This window comes from Anser cygnoides, chromosome 9 (assembly GCF_040182565.1).
Source record: "Anser cygnoides isolate HZ-2024a breed goose chromosome 9, Taihu_goose_T2T_genome, whole genome shotgun sequence".
NCBI classification, from domain to species: Eukaryota; Metazoa; Chordata; class Aves; order Anseriformes; family Anatidae; genus Anser; species Anser cygnoides.
Genome location: NC_089881.1, coordinates 13,776,472 through 13,798,400, shown reverse-complemented (window position 1 = coordinate 13,798,400; position 21,929 = coordinate 13,776,472). Strand labels below are relative to the sequence as shown.

Genomic DNA, 21,929 nt, shown 5'->3' with positions numbered 1-21,929 from the left:
TCCAAGACTGAATAAACCCTGACCAAGCTGGTCTTTTTCAGTGAGCTTAGTAGCTGTACCCTGTGACTTAATGGTTGCAGTTTCTATACTGGCAAGCAGTGATGTGACTAAAGGCTCCTATGTCTTAGGTTGAGAAGCTGATAGTTTTTGCTGCTGTTTTTCAGTTATCAGCTGTCAAATCTTGAAGTGCATGCAGTCTTCTATGTAAATAACTGCTAATTAGTTCCACAGTTCAGGTACTGAGTGGATTTTTCTTGTAAGTCCTTTAAATGAAGGTGGAAGCAACTCTGGCAGCAACTGCAGAAGCAGCTCATCTCAGATAAATACTGCTGTTTGCTGATACAAATTCTAGTGCTACAGTTAAACACTTAAAATATCAAAAGGATTTACTTTTGAATAGGTAGTAATAAATTGAATATTGTGAATACATTTTACTGTTATATTGGAAAATAAGCTTTTTTCTATTAACCCAAACTGACCTTTTGTTCAACTTCTAATTCATTCAATCTAGAACATTTTTTCCTGTAACCAGACATTCCACAATAGGAGCGAGAAACCTTTTCCTTACTCTAAAGGAGAGAAAGAATTTTCAAATACATACCTGTCTATTTAATCTGATCTCTTCCCATAAGCTGGTAATGGGGGAGAAAGGAACAATGAGTCATTTTAGGGTTTTTATTTGTTTGTTTCACTGTCAGCTGCAAACAATTGATGTCATACTTAGCCCTGATTTGTTCAGATAGTGGAAAAAAGGAACACTTTTGAACTGAAGCACTGATTTAATCTAAACCATTATATAATAAACAATAATAAAATACAACACAGCAAAAGGACTGTAGTACTTTAAGCCTCATCTCACCATGTCGGTGATAGCTGCAGTAGCTTTAAATCTATTCATAAGCCTATAGAATTGCAATTTGGAGCTAATTAGTTTTTTTTGTCTGTCTTATTAAAAGGATATTCTTGAAGACACCATTCAGAGATACAAAACTGATTTTCTCCATTTTATACAGCCTCTGTTTTATGGTCATCTGTGATCACTGCTAGAAGTTGTATACCTTTTCTAAAGGCTTAGAGTAACCTTGAGACAGGTGTGATGTGATTTTTTTAAAAACTGTTAAATAACTGGAAATAAGTATGTGGTTTGTCATGGGCAGATGTTAGTTGGCAGTATCTTCAGTTTGATTTCTGTTGCATTTCAAGTTTAAGTAGGTGAGATCAGACTGCTGAGATGCTCAGTCCGTGCAGAAGCAGAAGTTATATTTTCTCTCTGACTGGAATATAATATTCTCCTCGGGGTGATAATTCTGTTTTTAAATTCATACTGTCTGTATCAATAAGTACTTTTAAATAAGTATTTATTCTAGCAGTATGCATAAGGGCATGCTGTAGGCTCTCCTCTTACGCAGAGAATAAATTTCTTTCAACTGATGGATGAGCTGGTGACTCAGTTCATTGAAGGTAACTGCATCATAACGTAAAGCAATGAAACTCTACTATATATGCCTAGACTGCTTAGTGCCCAGAACTCCCCATTGTTTGTTTGTTTTTTTAAACAAACACTATCAAAAACATGTAAAAGCATGATGCACAGTACCTGTTGGCTTGGTACTTGTACTGTCTGCAGAACATGCAGTAGATTGCTCATGATGCTAAATTTTCTGAGCATGATAGTTCATTCAAAAGTCCACGAAACACCAAGTTCAAGATCTGGTTGTCTTTAAAACTTTCTGTCTAAACTCTGATCTAGTTTACTTATAGGGCTGTCTCAGTTTCTGTGATCATGGTGGAACCCTGTATTTAAAATGGAGACATAAGGGTACTGAAGAACTTCTCGAGGACCAGGTTCTCAATTGTCAGTATCTAGGTTTTCCATAAAATTTGTTTGCTTTTAGAACTTCTGTACCAGCCATGCAACAACTTGGTTTTGTCAGATGGTCTGATGGTCAAAAAGATGAGACAACGCTAGTTAACATCCACACAGATAATCAAATCATTTGAAATTTGATGCATCTTCGGTGTCATTAGTGTCTAAATCCAGGGATGTTTGATGAAGAGGTTTCTGAGATTCTGATTTGTGGCTGTGTTTATCAGGACGAGTACAGATCCTGCCCACGTATTTCTTTGTGTACCTGGGGCTGAAAATTGACCTCAGTCATTTGATGTTTATCGCAGTAAGTGAAAGGCTCCCAGCTGCCCGTGGGGGGGAAACTAACATTGAAAATCTTGTTAAAGAAGTGCTGGGGCTGTTTGAGACCAGAGCATTTAGCAGGGAGAGAATGTGGAAAAAATGGCTCATGGTGCTGTACTGTGTATGGGCAATGAAAGCTTGACCACAGCCCGTGACAGTCTGGAATAGCTGATTGCTGTGCCTGTTTCTCTTTTAACCCTTCAAGTGTAGATTGCTAGCTTATACGGTTACAGTAAGATTCATTTTCTGACTCGGGCAGAAGGCAGTTATGAAAGATTGTTATTTCTGGGCACTTTGCCATTTCCATACTGTTCTTCTATGTAGCATCCAGTCTCAGAGACAGAAAGATGAGAAATTCCAGTATAGGAAACATGGAAATTCAACCAAAACTATGTGCAGAAGAACAACAGCACTCTAGGTGGTCCAGACCTGTGGACCAATGCCATCCATCTGGCTACAAACATTGATATCTAAACTGCCTTGTGTGTTTGGTAATCATAACTAACAGCCCTCTGTAGTAAGCTGTGCTCAGTAGGGAGTGTAAATTACCTCGGTAATCTGAGTGTAAACGTCAATGATTAAGTGGATCCTAGAAGAAATGTCACATAACATGTTGGTATAAGTGCAAAATATTACTAAGAAGGTCTAGAACTCGCTATTTAAAACCACCAAATTTAACTTCAGTGTGCATATTTGTAGGATATCAGAGTCAGACAAGTGCCTATGCTTTGTCTGAGACAAAGATGACTGTATAAGCCTCCTTTGAAGAAGTTGATGATGCAGTTTTGACTCCTAGTAAATATTAAATTATTTGTCCTTTGTGTGTGCACACATTTGGTACAGTATTTCCATCACGCGTTGAGAAATAGAATAGTGTAAAGTAGGGAGTAATCTATTTCCTCACTGGAAGCATAAATGCCTTAACCTTGCTTAAATGGCATACATACGGGAAGAGGAGAATATGTAATAACAGTAAATTACAATGAAGTTTTAATTTTATTTCCCATTTTAGAGATCGTACTTGTGATTGGTGTCTTGGGTTTGCAGATAATAGGAAAATTTTCCATTTTCCTTCTGTGCAGAGCACTGTAATGTCAAGTGTGGGGGGGTCGATTTGGAAATGGAATTTCTCCTTAAGAGTCTGTGACTTTTCCTGTCAGAAACAAGTTAATTTAATGCATGTAGTTTTCTGTGCATCCAAAACCCAATTCCATTATCAGCTAATTCAGTAATAATATTTACTTGGAAATAGAATTTTAGGCCTGATTTGGAATTCAGAAAGTGATGGCTTCCCTTTTATCTCTATCATAATCTTTGTGAATGTTCTTCAGGCATAATACCTAGCTAAAATAGTTTGTGCAAAGTTAGAGGCGCTTTTTTTTGTTGTTGTTCCAGGAACTCACAGAGAGCCTTTTGTGCCTTGTTAGGTTGGCTTCCACAGTACTTTTTAAAAGGACCTGACTTTTCCAAGCATGTAGTGTATGTAGGATTTTGTTAAAGGACGTAGCCAGTACTGACATGGAATAGCCTGCAGGTCTGAAATAATAAACTGTTATATGGCCTGGTGGCTGAGTTCTAGTCGCATGGTAAAAGGGTACAAGATTTTGAAAATATGTGGTAGTATTAGGTGGTCTGTATGTTTCTGAATGTGGTGCAGCTAAAATCTCTAAGAATTTTAAAAACAAATGAAAAGCACTGGAAGTCAATTAACAGAAGATTTGTTATGAAAAATGTAATTACTTCCTGTAAGATATACATCCTTTTAGCTGCCCCTTATTTGTTAAAAGCAAATGTAGATTAATTTGGTAAAATGGGAAGATGGCTTTTAGGCATCGTTCATTTTGAATAACTCCAAATTATCTGGGAGTTCTCAACAGTGAATGCATTTGATTATACAGTTTTAGCAAAAACAACGTTCTCCCTCTGCTGTAGACCCCATGAAGCTGACTAGGGGAAGCTCCATTTGGCTGCTGGGTGGAAGGGGACAGACTTTTTGCACTCAGATTCTGCATTTTGCTGAAACCACTGGTGAATCCGGAGCTGTGATACCTAAAAATTCTGCTCAATCCCAGTCTAGAGCACGTAGCCCACTGAGGGTTGGTGTGTCTGAAAAGCACGCTTAATTGCTTTAAAAGCACTAGCTGATAAACTTCATAAGCTGTTATAGTGGATTTTAGTGCTATTTGAAACTCATTCTAGAAAACTCCTCTATAGTGACAGAGCTTTTAAAAGAACAAGAAACAATCTGATGTGATAGCTGTTGTTCTATATGCTGAGCATTAAGGTCTGTAAGGTGGTTCCCTGTCTAGCTGAGTACCTCGGAACGGGACCGTTGGTCGGGGTAGCAGAGTGTTGGTGTGAAGCGACATGGTTCTCCGTATGTGGACCTCACTGGGAACTCACAGTTTTGCTAAGAAGCTAGACTAACACAGAATCAATCCAGAATGGACTGAGTGGTTTGAAATCTGGCTATGTAGCAAATCTCTCATGTAAAAATACTCCTGATGAAGTTTGCATATGACCCAAATGTTCTGCCAGTGTCTTATAAGGAAAAAAGAAAAAGGAGAAAATACAGGTCATTTCTTCAGAGCAATCTGTCTCATGTCTGTTTAGTTGAACCTCGACTTTTGGTGGAAATCCTCAAAGGTCAGGCACCACATCAGACACAGCAAGCCAGTAAGAGTGAAGAGAGTATGGCAACTTGATAATTATGTATCTATAAAGTGTCCCCAACCCGTGTTCAAACCTCAAAGCTTGAAGCACTCACACCAGGAAAAAGGTTTTTAGTTGTAAAATGTGCTTTGTAATAGGAGACAGTGGTGTGATTATGCCTATTGAATGAACACTAAAAATTGATTATATTTCCAAGTTTCCTAACTTGGAAATATAATGTACCCTTTAAATTACTTATTGGGACAGCTTTCCTGGCATTGTCATGTATTTTCCATCAATTGAAATAGTTGTGCTAAATTTTTCTAGTACGTGTGTTGTCAAACAGCTAAAACATAAGCATTTCATGCACAGGACTTCACAGGATTCATGGCCAGTTACACAAGAGGTTAGACTAAATTCTTATATTACTCCTTTCTGTTTTTAATCAGAGCATCTGTGACTAAGGCAGCTGATCCTTGCAGTACAATTACTTTTTTTTCCCCAAGATTGTTTATCCCTGCTGGTAAATTGATGTCTCTTACCTTGATGAATAGGAGGTAGAATAATCCTGCCTTTGTTTTTAGTGTGTGCTGTTGGCTTAGCATATACTAGCATTTCTACCAGCATTTATGCCTTATGCTTTTATTTAAAGATGATTGTGTTCAGTGTATAAGAAATGTAACTCCCCTCCTTGTTCAGACCTGATCATCAGAATGGCCTAGAATATTCTAGAGATTCTAGGATGCTCTGTATCAAGAGCATTAAAAGAAAGAGGTAGGCATCTTGACACTTTTGAAAAAGTGTAACACTGTCTTATTTTTTTGTTGTTGTTTTTTAGAAGAGGTCACATAGAATACTTCAAGACTTTCAGCTGTTCTTTTTCATTATTGTCTTAACATTTGTATTTTTTTTTTCGTTCTTTGAAGCTTATTCTCAACCAGTGGACAACCATATCACTCCATCTGCCTACTTGGGACAGTCCCTTCCCCCAGCATCACCGGGGCGTTACTCACCAATTCCCAAGGGAATGCTTGGAGATGATGAGATTACCAGGTAACGAATAACTAAAGCTACATTAGTTAAGCAGGGAAGCTCATGAGATACATTGGTGAGCAAAATACTTGTGAAGATATTTCAAAAAATAAACGCGTATCTTTAGTTTCTTAGCACTTGTAAATACTGGTGTAAGGAGCAAATTATATGTATATATAGATATATATTAAAAGATAAACATGGTATCTTGGAATAGTATTAAAATCAGAATGTCCTGTCAAAATGCTTCATGAGTAATTCTGTCTTGCTGACAGCATTGCTGATCTTGTGCATGTATAGCTTTTTGTTAAAATTACTGTAAAGTGAGGTTTTTATACTTCTTTTGAAATGTGAACGCTATTCAAAGAAAGCTTTAGGTGTTTTGCTTGAAGTTACCTTCCTTTCTTCTGCTCCTTCCATCACTAAAAGTCTTAGACGTTTTGAATAATACACCATTTATTTGTTCTCTAACTGCAGCACGTTTATTAACGTGGTATAATGATCCAGAGCACCTAGGTGTTCATGTCATATATTTGTGATAAATTAGCACTTGGAAAAGATGAATCTAATAGCTGATGGGGGGGAGGGGGTGAAATTTAGGAATTTGATGCTAAATTAATCTAAAAGCTAGTGCAGAAGTGAAGCAATTATAAAGATCAGGATATATGATCTTTTCATTTGTTTTGGAAAAATGCAGCATCTTAGTTTATCCTATAAATAAATAATTAATGTCTTCAAATACTTAATGTCCATTAATTGTTCTTTAGTGCTCTCTAGTGATTTTTTAAATGCAGTGCAAAGTTGCTCTGTTTTATTATTAGAAGTTTTCTGTTTCTGAAATCATCTGTGCTTTTCTTCTATTAAGTAAAATAGCAGATTTTTGGGGGGAGGCTTTCTGCACTAGAAGTTGGCTGGCCATATCTAATGAATCCATCCTTTTAACTTGATCAACATTTCTTCTTTTGGTTCCTCATCTGAGCCAGGAAGCCAGGAATGGAACAACTTGGTTTGCATTTAACTTTCTCAGTTGCAGTTGCTGCAAATAAATTACAAATGTATTTAAGAATGACATAAATTCAGATTTTTTTTTTAAAGGGTTTGTGTATAATTCTTGAACTTGTCTTTGCTATGTTTGCTTAACCAACTGGAATGAAATCAGAGCAGCAAGGACATATTTTTCATTATTAGCATTTCCATTAGAAGTTGTTCTTTAAGTTTCAGAGAAGGAGAATACTATTTTGTTACTTCTTATTACCATTAGATGGAATATGTCAGCTATACTGAGGCTCTTGAATAATATGGAAAGTCGTAAATAAAGACATGTAGTGCTGAACAGGCTTGTAGCATAATAGGAATTTGGAGTACATACTAATGGCATGTTCAGTTAACGAGAGGGAGATTTTTTTGTTGCATCTACAAGCAAAATTTAAAATGTGGAAATATGAGAAGCTATTTGAAAATCTAAGCATTTTGGGGAAGAACAAAACTGTTTGTAACCTTAAATGTGTAATTTTTGATATCTGGATTTTCAATACTTCTTTCAGAAGACTTAGCTTTTCTAATTGTTTATTTTACTTTTATTCATGACTTTTAACCAAGATTTGACATCCCTTTCTTTGATTCAGGGAGCCTAGAAAGGTCATCCTGCATCGAGGATCAACGGGTCTTGGTTTCAACATTGTTGGGGGAGAAGATGGAGAAGGAATCTTCATCTCTTTCATCCTTGCAGGAGGGCCAGCAGACCTGAGTGGAGAGCTTAGGAAAGGCGATCGTATCATTTCTGTAGGAATCCTTGCTTCTTTTTTTTTGTTGATGTTGCTTAAATAAGTTTTCCCTTCTTTTGATACTAATGCCAGATAATATGATTTAAGTGCAAAGAATATCTTTAGGTAACCGAACTAAATTTGAGACAGTGGAACAGTTGCCAATATATTTCCCAAGTATCTTTGAGGATTTTAGTCTGCCTCAGTTTCTCATCTGTAATCTGATGAAAATGACACTTTCCTATCCCAGAGAGATTTTTTTTTCAGAGTGAAAAATTGCAAGACATTGTTATCTTAGTTTGATAGCTGAGGTTTATGTGTCTAAATTGAAAGAATATAGGCTTCAGAAATAAGCCTTCTAATAAGATGGACATGCTTGGCAGTAGTGTCTGAAAACTGGTGCTTCACTTCTTGGATTAACTGCTAAACTTCCCATTACTCTTACATAGACCCATCTGTTAGCTGTCTGAGGGCTTTTTCTATATTAGTACTGAAGATCGTGTGTTTCTTCTTGAAATGACTTAAGTTATGAACAACAGTTTCTTAGGACTATTACACTGTGGTTTGGTAGCTATTTAAGAAGAAAAAATCTCTCTGCCATTATTAAATACTGACAATAAAGCACATCTTTATTTTAGTTTGCAACAACAGTGAAGAATGTTGTTGGAGACGTTTCTGCTTCAAACATTTTTCTGACACTTCTTAAAATTGCTGTATTGAAAACAACTAGACAGTTTCATGGAGGGTTAGGTCAATCACTGAATGTTAAAAACAGTGGTCTGTAGGCACACTTTGGCTAACAAGGTCCCTGAAGTCCTCTGGTAGAAAGGTGAGGTGAACCACCACAGAAAGCAGCATTTAATGCATGTCCTTAATAAGAAAGAAAAAGGTCTTAATCAAGAGAATTAACCTAGGGAATATAAATTCATGAAGTGCTATACTGTAATTATTTAAGCATTTATTAGCAGATGGGTATTTGTGACAGAGGATTCATTGTCTTTGGTTTTCAGTAAAGACAAGTAATCCTTGTTTGTATTAACTAGCTCGTTGTGTTGGAGGTGGGGAAGTCTCACAAGGCATGGAAACTAGTTTGTATCCAGTTAATCTTCATTAGTCTATATTCTGTAACAATAATGATAAACACAAAAATTTATTTTGATAAAGAGGATTTTTTGTATTATTTGTAGGTAAATGGAGTAGACCTGAAGGCAGCAACCCATGAACAAGCAGCAGCAGCCCTGAAGAACGCAGGCCAAGCAGTAACTATTGTAGCTCAGTACCGTCCAGAAGGTAAGACAGTTGCCATAGACATTCAAGTTTCATTTCTGTAGTTTGAAACTCAGATAATTTAAAGTGTCTTTCCATCCCATCCATACCTAACCCCCTGTCTTGAGCCTAAGAGAAACAAATAATGTAATAGATGTTGACACATACCTGTTAGCAATAATCGCAAGCGGCCACAGTGGAATATGTGCAAGCATTGGTGTCACAGCTCGGTATGTTACTTGCTCAGGTCATGTTCAGAATTTTGATTTCTCAGCAAATGTTAATACTGTCAGAACATGAAGGTTAAGCTAATAAATCCAGAATTTAATAGAAATACCACGTTATTACTTATATTTCATTACTGTCTAGTTCCTTCTCTGTGTTGATTAAGATGACCTGAAGAAATCAGGTTTTCATTCCTCTGTTTCATACTACGCTGGTATTTCTATTTATCCAGCAGTTTCTTCTGACTTGGATTAGACTGCTGTGGATGGTTAATAACCATCCTTGTGGGTTCTTCAGAAACCAAGTAATATCCCCTCATCCTAATGCACATATTTGTCCTCTTGTATTTCTATAGCAAGCTTTGAATGTCTTTGCCTATTTGAGACTGTAAAAATGCAATAGTCTAAAATGATACACATACCTTGAGTCTGTGACGTTGTATATTATTGTTATACATATAAAAAGATGTTCTTGTTGTCTCATTGTGAACTATGATGATCAACAGCTTTCTACAATTTTACTGATTTGGATAACATACCACTAAATCTTGTTTGCAGTGACTTTGTCTGCTTAAACCTTAACAGTCCTGGCAAGGGGTAAGTGTAAGTGTTTATCAGGACTGGACGTTGAGCAGGACTGCTACCTTCATCAGAAGTTGTTAGATAGCTGATTGCAGCACACTTCTCTTCATTTTTTTCTCTTCTTCCGTCATGTTTGTCATATCCGGTCCTCACTGAGTCTTTGAAGTGTTAGTTTTCACATCTCCCTCACCACCACCAGCATCAACATCATATCATATCTCAGCCAACCCAGGAACTCTCAGTAATAAGGCCAACTGCTTTGTTTGTGTCTGCTTCACAGTCAAATCCCTGCAGCCAGTCCATATGGTCAATACCTGTATTGTCTTGTGAGGATGTGCATCCTGTTCACGTATTGAATCTGTAGATTGTTCTGTTCCAGGATTGATCAGCATTTGTTCTAGAATATTTGATTGGGTTTTGTGTCATAATTGTCAAATATTTCTGTTGATATGCATTTGGCCTATCCTTTATCAATTTTTCAGTGTTCTCACAGGTGAGTCAAATTGTTACACTTTCTTGCTCCAAACATAAGAGTCACTCACCTTTGTAAGAAATAAAGCTTGTGCTTTTTATTTGCCCGTGGGTCATCCTTTTGAGCATCTGGCCACTTTTTTTGTACAAAGAGGGTGTTTTTGGTCACTGTTTTTTCTGCCAAAAAGATATTATGAGATGTGGTTTCTAGTACCAGAATGAATGTTTGTCTTGTAGAACTTATCCCAAGAGACAAGCACTTTATCTTTCTTGCCAAAAAAGGTATCCAGACTTCATTTAAAAGAAGCAGTTTTACAGTTCTCTTTTTCTGGTACTCATGATTATAAACCAATGGATCCTTTCATACTCTGGAAGTTGGAACTCTTTTCCTAAAAAAGAAATAAGAATTTGGATGCATCCTGCTCTTTCTGCATTGGAAAAAAACAGCTTTCTTCATTACTGCTTGTCCAAGGAGATAACTCATTTTCTTGAAACATGTTTTGAGGTGCTTGACTGATGGAATTTTGAGTCATTGCACAGAGGTTTGCCTAAAGCAACATACGCTTGCCTTTCTTAGAAATTTCTCAACAACTGTCACTTGTAGGCTTCAAACCTAGAGCTGTACTTACTTCTTCACGATTACTGAAGCATTCACAACAACACTGCATGCAGTTGAGCTGCATTGAGTGTGGAGTTCTCAGAATTATAGGGCCCATTTGAGAGGATGGATGCGGAAGAGGCTTCTTGAAGCATCTTAGATTATAGACAGACATCTGACATTCAAAGGAAGCTTTTTTTTTTTTTTAATTGTTTGGTTCACATGCCTGTCTTTCTCTCTGAAATAGTACTTTAAGTTTACATTTGGAGTGAAGATGATGGAAGCATATTAGGTTTTACCTTACCCTTTTGAAGTACACCACAAAAGAAGAGTGTATCTTGGAGACTGTGGTCCCTTGTAGTTTGGAAGCAACCTGAATTGACACACGGCCAACCTACCTCAGAGAGCTCTAGCTACTAATATCTGACTTTGGCATCTCTGCTGTTTTCTTACTTGTTGAAAGAGGTTGAATGAAACTCTAGCTGTCAGCTTCTTTCAGGTCTGGTGTAGGAAGTAATTTGAATCAGATACTCACTGTTCATAGCTTAGGGATCGGTGAAGAGAGTATTTCCTTAAAGGTTTATATTAATTTATTAACATAGGAAAGCAGTGTGGTTCAGATTTGACTTTTCAAGTAGAGAATATAATCCTGGCCATACTCTGTATTTGATAAAAATGCCTAAGTTTTCTGAAAATCTTCAAATTTCCTAAATTATAGTACTAATAGTCTCCTTTTCCCCTCACTTAATTCACTTGAGTTGGAAAATGATATTTGTATAGCTCCAATTTTTGATTACGTCATTCAAGAAAAGGTTAAAAAGCATTAATTTGAATAGTTCATAAAATTATTGTTCTTGGGTGTTTCTCAAATGTCGTCATAAAGATGAAGCACATCAGCTATAACTGCTTGCATTGCATGTGTGTGTTATTTATATTTGATTGCAGCAGGAGTTCAGTAAAAGATGCTGACAGCTAGGGCAGATCAAGGAGATTCTAGACATCCATCAGTGCTCATTATAACTGGCTAAATAGATTCAGTATGATAGGAGCATTTGGAAGACACTTGGGACCAGCTCACTTCATTCCCTGTAACTGTATGTGACAGTTTGTATGTTCACAGATGTGGTGGGAAATGTTAATTCATGTTGTAACATCCCGCAACATTAGCTGTATCAGAAATGCCCCTCTTGTTTTTCTGCTCTGGTTTCTTGGGGGGGGCGGGGGGGGATAACAAAAAACAAACAAAAACCCTTTGCAAGCAGTTCTCCCATAGAAAAGCCTGAGTAGGCTATTTTTAATAAATAAGTGAATAAACCCCTACCATCGAAAGGGTTGAATCATCTATAGCCCAGTCTCTTCAAATCCAGTTAGACACCAGTTTAGCAAATGCTGGTTACTGGACTTGGGGTAGGATAACATGGCTGTGAGTTCCACTGGAAGTGAACCTGTAGTAGTTTCAAAGGATGCAACATTGCTCCAGTACACAAAAGCCTTTTGATGAGCCCCTCTCATTTGTAGAGGTTTCTGAGCCATTACATTTTGCTGTTGTCCCCTAGCTCTGCAGAGAGACCTCAGTGCCACAATGCCTTCTCCCTCTTTCTGTAGCTTCTTTGTGTTTTCCACAGAGATAGGATGGCAAGTAAAAAGTGCGGTATTGAGAGGAAGCTCTAAGATTTATGTATATCGCTTATGTGTGTCAATTCAGAGATGGTCACTATTACAATCATGCTACATAGCAGTGGTAAAAGAACTTGTGCATCTGAGTGCTTGAAGGGAATGTAGTGAGGAGAGGAGCAGCAAGGGGGGAGTATAGGACCGTCCAGAGATGTACGGCCTTTGGAGGGCTCTGTTTTTCCTCTTTGTCGCATTTCACGTGGACACCTCCACTTCTGTTGTTATGTCCAATCAAGTTACAAGGTCATCTGAAACACTCATATTTTGAGGATAGCATAGTAATACAGGATTACTTCAAAATTCAGAATTTCTGGAAGGTTAGATTTTGCCATTCTGAAAAGATATAAGACACCAGTTGCTAATACGCACATCTTCCTTTAATTTTATTAAAGGAAATATCAGTGACTCTTTGTGGACCATTGCAAAACATATTTAAGATTCATTATTTGGATCCAAGCTCCTGATACCTTGTTAGCCATTTTTAAGGTGGATTTTCATGTATTTTTTGATTTGAAAGAATATATACATCTACTAAAAATAAGAATCAACTATGAAAACTTAGTATTTTTTTATTCTCTTGTGTCTGTAAAGCAAATGAGTCAAAAGAAATAAGAATGCTTTGGAGCAGCTTACCTTTCAATGCCCAGTATTGACCTAATTTTTCTGTTTGTGACACTTCATCTATGCACTGTTTTCTAGTGGCATTTAAAATAGAATAATGAATTTCTGGGAAAAGGTAGCTGTTTCTGTAAGCTAAGAATTTTACTGAGCATTTGTCTTGAAATAAAGTATTCTATTTGTAAAAGTCCACCTGACGTTGCATGAATCCAATTATGCTTTTGCAAAACTTAGTTGTCAGTATTTGTTGCATATCAAGAGGATGAGCTGTACTCACTTTTTGGTGGAGTAATATGAATGGTTGTAACCAAAGATGGTTTAAAAGATCATCATGTCCCAATTTCACAAACTGAAAAAAATATTTTAAAATAAAAAAATAATAATGTTTTACCCTGTTTTGGGGTATATGATCTCTAGTCATCCAGTCCTTTTCTTTCCATTTGTTTTGTACATGGTTTTACTGGTTTGAGTAATCCAGATTAGTCAATTAAAGTACCTTTAAAATCTGTCGCACTAGGATTAGAAGGAGGTTTCTGCTATAAATAGTCTTGATAGGTAACGCTGTAAAGAGGCTTACTGATGTTTTAATCCTTTAAAACTTCACTTCTGCTCTTATATACAGTAAATAAAATTGTTAGTCTTTCTTAAAGAACAGTTCATCCTTCTACAACTTGTAAATGTGTGTTAAACCTTCAACATTTTTGGTAAATTCACTTCAGCAGTGGCAGTGACATTCCAAATTGTGCAGGTTCTGTGGAAAGAGTTCTATAAAAAAAGGCATTGCTGTTTAGTTGTCTGTTTTGAAATTTGATGGCCTAGACTTTTATTAATGAGGTTCAAGCTCCTTAGGCATCAGAGTGTATGAAAGCCACCAATAGCACTTGCAAAGCAGTGTGGTCTCTCTTGTTGCAAGTTAATATAAAAAGACTAGCATTGCTGCATAATATCATCTCTCTCAAAATGATTTGTGATGTTTTTAATGTCTGTGTATTTTAATATGCAACTTCACAAATATTTTTGAGTGGTTGTAGTAAACAGGTATACTCCATAGGCTCTTCTGCTTATTGTCATTCTTACTATAGTCTGTAACAAGAACAGATAGGCAAAACATGAATAGTATCTATGAATTTATTGAATACCAGTGTAGATAATCAAGAGATGATGGTAGTTCATTACTAGAGCTCAAAAATATAACTTCACTCCACTGTATGCTGTGCCAGTCCTGCCTCAAAAACTTAGAACTGAAAATAAACAGAAGGTCAGTACAAGGTCAGAGTGGTGGCTGTCCTGACTTACTGTCAGGCTCCATTTCTCAGTGTGTTTGCAGGCAGTGATAAAGGAAAATTATGAGTATTCTGAGAATGCAGAGGAAAAAAAGATACAAAATTCTCAGCAGATTCCTGCCTAGACAGATCCAATGGGGCCCACTAAAGGAGGGCTTTCTGCAGACAGATGGTAAGCAAAATGCAAGGGGCATACTTTTTTTAATTAAAGTGAACGTTCTCAGCTCTTAATGGGTTCAGTATATGTAGGAATCTATACTTCTCAGTGCTGTGCTACCATCTGTTCCCTCTACACACATCCATGCTTTCAAGAATTGCTTTTCCTTCTATACTATTTATGGAATCTTCCATCCCCTGTAGTAGTCTGTTCTTTTATTCCTCTTTGCTAGAATGTGTGTTGCAGACCAAATTAATTGTCCTTGTAACCTCTTCGCCACCGCCACCACCACCACCCTGTTCCCCTGCCTGTATAGATACTCACCATGTATCTGTTTATCCCTTTCATCTTGTTGCTCACCAGATGGGCTGTCCAGGAGAGTTACACTGCTCAGACCTTTTCTCTGAAGTTTTGTGTTTTTTTTTTAAAAGTAAATGTTGATGTTGAAAATGTTGCAGTTTTCTAGGCAGAATATCTTTGGGGGCTGGAGACAAGAGGAATCTTCCAGGATTTCCTAATCTTGAGGGCAAGGTATCACTCTTCTTACCTTGTTCTCATAAGCCCTACATATTTGTGCTTGGTCAGTAAGAGACACAAGTGCTGAGTTAAGATGATCCCTTTGGTTTCATCTAGTACTTTTGCTTTTATGTTTTTTAGCTAAGGAGTTTCTTAATAAATCATCTGTGTTTGGTATACCCATTATATGAAGTCTTTCATTAGTGTAAATGTGATATTACTTCTCTGCAATTGGTTAGCAATTTTTTTGCTTAATAAATAGTAATCTATTACTTCAGGGATTGATCAAAAAAAAAACCCAACAGGTGCTTCGGTGGTTTTCTGGTCCTTTAGTAATGAAACAAAATTATGTTTTGTATATATCACAGTTGATACATGCACATCTCACATACAAATTCCAGTATGTGGAACACCAGCTGTTGGTTATTGATACTCCCCTCTTGCAGGGCATGTATGACGAAGCAACTGGGGCCAGTCTTCTGACTGCTGTCCTGGGATTACTTTTCTATGGAGATGGCATCAGTTCTCTTCTCTTTCCTAAGAGATCGAAGGTGCTAAAGACAGTTGATATCCAACTCTTCCAATCATGGAGTTAGAGACATAACCTCTCCTGGACAGATTAGCAGACCTCACACTTCGCTTTATCATACCCAGTTTGAACAAAGCCTGGACAATGTTATCCAGTTCTCAAAAGGGTGTAGATCCTTTTGGTGCCAAACTGGTGCTGGTTTTCTGTGGCTATCAGCCATTTTGCTGTTGTCTTATTTTCTGTCACTGGCATTAGTTTCAGTATCACTGTATTTAATATCAAACTTTCCAGGAGTTTAAAGAACAGAATCCTGTCTACTTTTCAGTTCCAAGCTCAAAGATTTTATTTGAGGTATCTTATCCTGTTTCCCCTGAAGCCTTCTGTAAGAGGAGCACAGATTCTTAGCTTGCCCTATAAAAAGAACACAACAGATTCCATCTGCACAGTGTTTAAGTTTTTACGAAATATGCAATGCAGACCCTTCTCAGTCCCAGCCTTTTTTTGTTGTTTTTTCTTTTTTTTTTTCTGTTTAGCTTTATTGGTGTAGCCAGAGCCTCTCTGTAGAAACTGTTCTCCTCCTTAGTCCTGCAGATGTCCCTGTCACGTATTCAGCACTTATTTCCCAGCAGTTTTGATGAGTAAGGTTAGATTATTCTAGAAAACTGCAAGTGCAGCAACCTGCAGATAATACATAAGATAAAGCAGAATTAAGCAATAGTAGAGAACAGCCTCCCCTTCTAACTGTCTTACATATGTTATATGGGTGGAGATTTTTTTTCAGCAGTTGAAAGGTGACAATTTAAAAGAAATTTGTATTTTTTTCCAGTAGATATTGCAAGTAACTGTAGATATTTTCAGTATTGAACTGGCTGCAGCACGAGACAATGCTTGGATTATTTAATATTTCCATGCTTACTTTCCTTTCATGAAGGGTTAAAAAAAATAATAATCTCACATGTCAGAAATCCCTGCTACCCTTCTTTTAGTGTGTTTGAAGTTTAGAGATTTAATCTTTCATGAAGAACCAGGTGTAAAAGACTTAAAAGATCACTTTGTGTGATATATGTATGTACTTACTTATTTTTTAATACAATTGCATATTCAGTCACATACACATGATGGAGCTTCCTTGGTGGCCAGCCTGGGACTGAAATGAATTTTTGCAGGAGCCAAAGAACTTTTCTAGACCCAGCTGCCTTTGGTCCCAGGTTCAAGACACACCATTCTGCCAGTGACTACTTTATCAGACAGAACTGTATTCATTTAAAACAAGCATCTCTACAGATGCAGAAGTATCTATATCCACCTTAGAGAGGACAGGGGAAGAGAGATGGATTTTGCCAGTTGTTAGCGGTGTCACACAGTGGAACACATTCAGAGCTGCAGTGATATGTGCTGCTAAGAACCTTTACAGAATTAGTATGGTTTTCCTAATGGGAATCTGGAAAAACCAGAAGGAAAATGCAGTGCTGTGGCCAGCATCAGAGGAACAAAAGTCCCTGCAGTGAATTAAATTCTGCTCTGCTGAGTACCAGATTAAAGCGCAAACCATCTGGCTAGCTGCACTCTCCAAAATGAGCTCTGTGATAGTTCCATGGATTATTTATTCTTTTGTGATCAGTAAGAACAACAAAGTTAATAAAAGAACAAGTGCAGAAACGTGCGTAGGTGAACATCTGAGAAATTGAGGAGAATATCTGCTGCAGAGTGAATGATTTTTTTTTCTATGATGCAAGCTGTCCTAGGAGTATGGAGTTGTTAACTCTAAGTATGTTCTGCCCTATTAATTTATCTGTTGTTTTACCTGGAGCAACTAAATAATTTGGAGGGTAAGCTATGTTTTAGTCAATAAATAACAGTGTGTTTAAAAGGTTATGTTTCCTTTGCGATGCAGTGGTTTGAATTAATTTTCAATGAATTGACAGGTTAAAAACAACAACGAAAAATCTATTCACAGTCTACTTAAGTGATTCTTTAGGACATCAGAAAATCTTATCTAGGCAGCGTTCAGTCTCATCATAAGGACGAGCACCACATTCTTCCTTTCCTTGTGACTTGGCTTTGTGGCTGTTCTGAAATGTTCCATCTTGTGTGGGGAGAGAGACTAAAGAAAAGAAGGAAATTATTTTTTCTTTTTGGCCCACCCTCCCCTATCTTCAGTGCCTCGAATTGTGTGAAAAAAAATTTGGCTTGTCTCAGTTTTGTTCCTGTGTGAACAAATGTGTGAATTTTGGTATGTCTCCTGATAAGCAAAGAGCTCGCTCCCTAGCTGTTCCTGTAAAAGGAGTCTGTTCCCATGGAAGTCAGTTACACAATTTTCAGCTGTGAAAGGGAGACAGCACCTGTTAAACAGGAGTTTAATACGAACCTGTACATTCATATAAATGAACTGAAGATATGCGGCTACTGTCTGAAATCTTATTTAGATTATTCCTCACAAAAAGAGACTGTCTCAGGTTTTACGGTCTAAACAGATAAGGCCAGCAGCAGTGAGGAAGGGGGAAAACACAGCAAAACGAGGTGCCTTACCCACGGCCATGCGGTGCTGCACTGGCACAGCAGGAGTGGGCCATTCTCTCTCTGAGTCTGGGTCCTTCCCCTAAGGGATGTTGCTTTCTAAAAATTGTCGTTTTGTCACATTCCTCTTCGGTAGCCATCCAGTCATCTTGAATTCTTTTACTATTAATAATAACATCAGTAGGGTGGAAATAATGTTTTTGTTTCTTGTCACACAACGTCTTTAGTTCAGTTAGGGCTGGTAAATTATTTGATCTGGGCTTTGTTTATACAAAGGCACTAGATGCTGTTCCAAAAATCAGGACAGTATCTTAAAAGCTACTAGCTTTGGGTTTTAAAGGGAAACAGTCAGGATTATTTAAGAGTCTGTTCTTATTGTCCATAATCTGCAAAGGGTTAATTCTGGTTGCTATTGCTAGAATATCAGTTTTATAGTTACCTGGATGAATGAACTGGTATACCAGAAAACATTTCACAGAATGTTCTTCTCTAACTTAATTTTCTTCTTCTCTTGGTTAATCTGTAAGTCTTGGTGCTTATTATCTGATGAGTGTGCGGGGAGAAATTCCTACAGAATGCAAAATGATAAATTGTTTGTGGCATTTAAGATGACTTAAGTTGAAGGAACTGCAGTTGAGAGATTTCCTCAAGATTTTTTGCATTTTTCGAGCTCTCATTATCAGTCGTGTGCGTCTTGAGTAAATTTGATGCCCCCAGGGAATGAGGGTGCAGCTAGGGAGAAGAGCACAAATGAGGCAGTTCAGCAGCTGCTCGCTGCACACGCCCTGGCTCTCCCACTGTTGACTCTGTAATCTTGCATCACGTGGGCTGGCGAAGGTGGTGGCTGTAGCGCGTTTCCTTTAACTAGAAAGGTTTTAGCAGTGGATCTGTTGATCCTGGAGTCCAAACTGTTCAACTGAAGGAAAAACTTGTTTTGAGTTCATATTTTATGCTGACAACGCGTAAGTACCTTGCTTCAGGATTTGTTTGTCCTGAAGAAGCTGTTCCTATTTTACTGTCTGCCTTCATAGATAAATCATATGCATTTAGCTTAGTTTTATTAGTGCATAGTGCTACTTAAGAACACAATCCGTTTTTCCAGGATTAACATTGTACATAATTATATAGAGGGACTTTGAATGTCTTAATGCTGCTTATAAGTGGATCGAGATTCATGCCAGAATTCTGGATTTTTTTTTCCTTTCTTGAGCTCCCATGGGAACATTGGCTAATTCAGAAATGCTTTGTGTGTTCCCCACCTTGTAGTGCTAAATTCTGTGTCTAATTTAAGTCCAGTAGTATTAAAGCATCTGTTCAATTCCAGCTTTTCAGACACTTGTAATTCCCACATCTTAGCACTTATGATATATAGTTTTGTTTATAAGTATATGCATTTCAGATGTATGTTCTGAAGTTTTATTTTGTTCATTGGGTAAAATTTATATCAGTCTTTTTATTACTATAAAATGGTTGTTAGCAGAATTGTTTGTTTTAATTAAGAATGTACTGGTTGCCGTAAACTATATTAAATCTTTAAGTATAATGGATGTTTGCTTCTGTTTATTTGCTTTGTGTCATCATGATTATTTCAAATTTTATTTCATTTGATAAATGTAAACTTTTATGTAGCTTTTAATTACAAAACATAGTGCTTAATAAAAACATTGGATTTTGGTAGTGTTTTCTTGCATTAACAAGGCTGTAACAGACGCTTATTTTCTGAGATTTGAAGATTTATGTAAATTAATCCCCAGAGTACAGGGGAAATTAATAGCAGTGCTTCCATTTCTTACAGAATACAGCCGTTTTGAAGCTAAAATACATGATTTACGGGAACAGATGATGAACAGTAGCATTAGTTCAGGATCAGGATCATTGCGAACTAGCCAGAAGAGATCCCTATATGTCAGGTAATGGTCTTTTTCACCATATTACTAGTGTGTTTTTCTGCTTTTCTGTAGACTTAGTATTTCTGTGTTTTATACGTTAATTTACTCATTACTGAACTTACCAATTTGATATTTATATGAATGCAATATATTAAAAACAAAGTTTAACTTATTTTGATTGAAGTAATACAGCTGAAAAAAAAGTTGTATTAGCTCTGAGAACTTTGAAGAGTGGTGCTTTTACTTGCTTTTTGTTCTGCCTCTCAGAGATTATGACCAGTCAGTAAAAAGATTTATTCTTTTAAAGTCTAAGTAACAATTTAGTAACTTGTTTAACTCAATTTGTGTTTTTGTGACACAGGTCTTCATTCTCCCCTTTAAGTTCTTGAGTTTAAATTTAGAGCCTCCCACAACTTAAGCTTTGGCAAATGGCCATCTTATTTTCTTCAGCTTGCTTCGGTCATATTCTCAGCTTGTATTAGGAAATCAGAATAGCATTCTGTTACAGAATAATTTCTGTGGTAAACAAGTGATCACCAAATAGACCAAAGTGAATAAATTGAGTAGTCTTCATGAATTTATTCATACAAAATTAAACATAAAGGTGGCTTAAAGGAAGTGGGAAGTATAAAATATAAAAGCATGAAATAATTAAGAAAATAGGTAGTTTTCTCAGGAAATTGTGGCAAGATGCAGCTCATGTAATATGTAATCTTACTCCTCTGTTAGTTGCCATGTACTGAAAAGGTGTAACATTGCAAGTGTTGAATGGGGGTAAAAGGATTGCATTTAAAAAAAATAAATGATTTTTGAGTTCCCTGAACTGACTCATCTCTGAGTTGAATAAGGACCAGCAGTAGCCTCATGGAAGAGGCCAGACCATTTTAGCAGAGCAGGTTAAGACTTCACTAGTGACAGTGCTTGCTTTAAACTTGATTTAAAATGTTGTAGGACCTCACTGGCTTACCTGCTAAAATACTTGGCTCAGGTGCTATTGCCTTCTCCCATTTAGAAATCAACCTCAAACAGTTCCCATCTCCCAGTTGTGCTTGATATCTGTTTACAGGGCCACAAAATGGAAAAAAAAAAAAAAAAGAGAAAATTGAGCTAGATTAATGCATTTAATCTGACATAGTTCCCTGATCACTGTACCCTTGTAGAAATAAAGTGTCCTCCGGAAATGGGTGCAGCTTAGGAGAGAGGAGTCTTAGAATCTGTTTTTACTGGTATTGCCATCAAAAGAAATGCTGGTGAAAATTTAGTCTCAACTGTAAGCAATGAAACACTGCTCCAAACATTAGGTTTGTGGATTATTATTATTATTTATTATTATTTTACTGTTCTCCATTTTCTTAATCTTAAATTTCTGTTCTTTGGCGGATCAGACTTCAAATATATATATATAAAATTAAAGGTCACTGTAAATATTCAGTGCAACAGGTTGTATTGGCTTTATATGGCAAGGATGGCAAGGGTTTGGTAGCGGGGTAGGCTGCAGGGGTGGCCTTTGTAAGAAGAGTCTAGAAGCTGCCCCATATTAGCAGAGTTGATTTTGTTGAAGTCTGGGGAGTTTTAATGCAGCAGAAGGGAATTTTTTAAGGATGTTCTTAACATGGTGACTCTTGTTAATCTTACACCAGATTTCTGTAATTTCATCTTTATGTTTCCCATGTCCCCGTTTTTCTCACAGATGCACATTCTTGACCTGCATCTGTGTTTGTGCAGGCCCAGAGTAAGCTGCTTAAAATAGCAATATTAACTTTAACCTACAAAAAAATGGAGTATTTCACATGATTCATCTCCCACTAGTACACTGTACAACCATATAAACACACCTGCTGGTACACGTATTCTATGCCCAAAGCAGATACTGTTTTGTTCATGGTACAGTATCTATTGAGCTTTGGGAAAGAAAATCTTATGCAAGGCAGCTACCTGGATAATTGCATACTTGCTCAGAAAAGGCT

General features: G+C 37.0%; 1 protein-coding gene and 1 long non-coding RNA gene across 29 annotated transcripts in view; one reads left to right on the top strand and one right to left on the bottom strand.

Annotated features, from left to right (window-relative positions):
* The window catches only part of DLG1 (discs large MAGUK scaffold protein 1), a 151,186-nt gene that overhangs the window by 101,895 nt on the left and 27,362 nt on the right, over nucleotides 1-21,929 (top strand). For 27 of the 28 annotated variants that reach the window (XM_067002566.1, XM_067002569.1, XM_067002563.1 and 24 more), the window contains 4 exons: nucleotides 5,770-5,896; nucleotides 7,501-7,657; nucleotides 8,826-8,928; nucleotides 19,869-19,983. In XM_067002566.1, coding sequence (XP_066858667.1) covers nucleotides 5,770-5,896; nucleotides 7,501-7,657; nucleotides 8,826-8,928; nucleotides 19,869-19,983 — 502 coding nt within the window. Of the gene's footprint in view, nucleotides 1-5,769; nucleotides 5,897-7,500; nucleotides 7,658-8,825; nucleotides 8,929-18,889; nucleotides 19,036-19,868; nucleotides 19,984-21,929 lie in introns of those variants that run through there. The other variant, XM_013186228.3, reaches the window with a different exon arrangement.
* Nucleotides 8,382-9,912, bottom strand: LOC136791470 (uncharacterized). Its single transcript, XR_010833637.1, has 3 exons — nucleotides 9,773-9,912; nucleotides 9,073-9,190; nucleotides 8,382-8,508 (listed from the first exon to the last, which is right to left on the bottom strand). It is a non-coding gene; the product is annotated as an uncharacterized lncRNA (long non-coding RNA).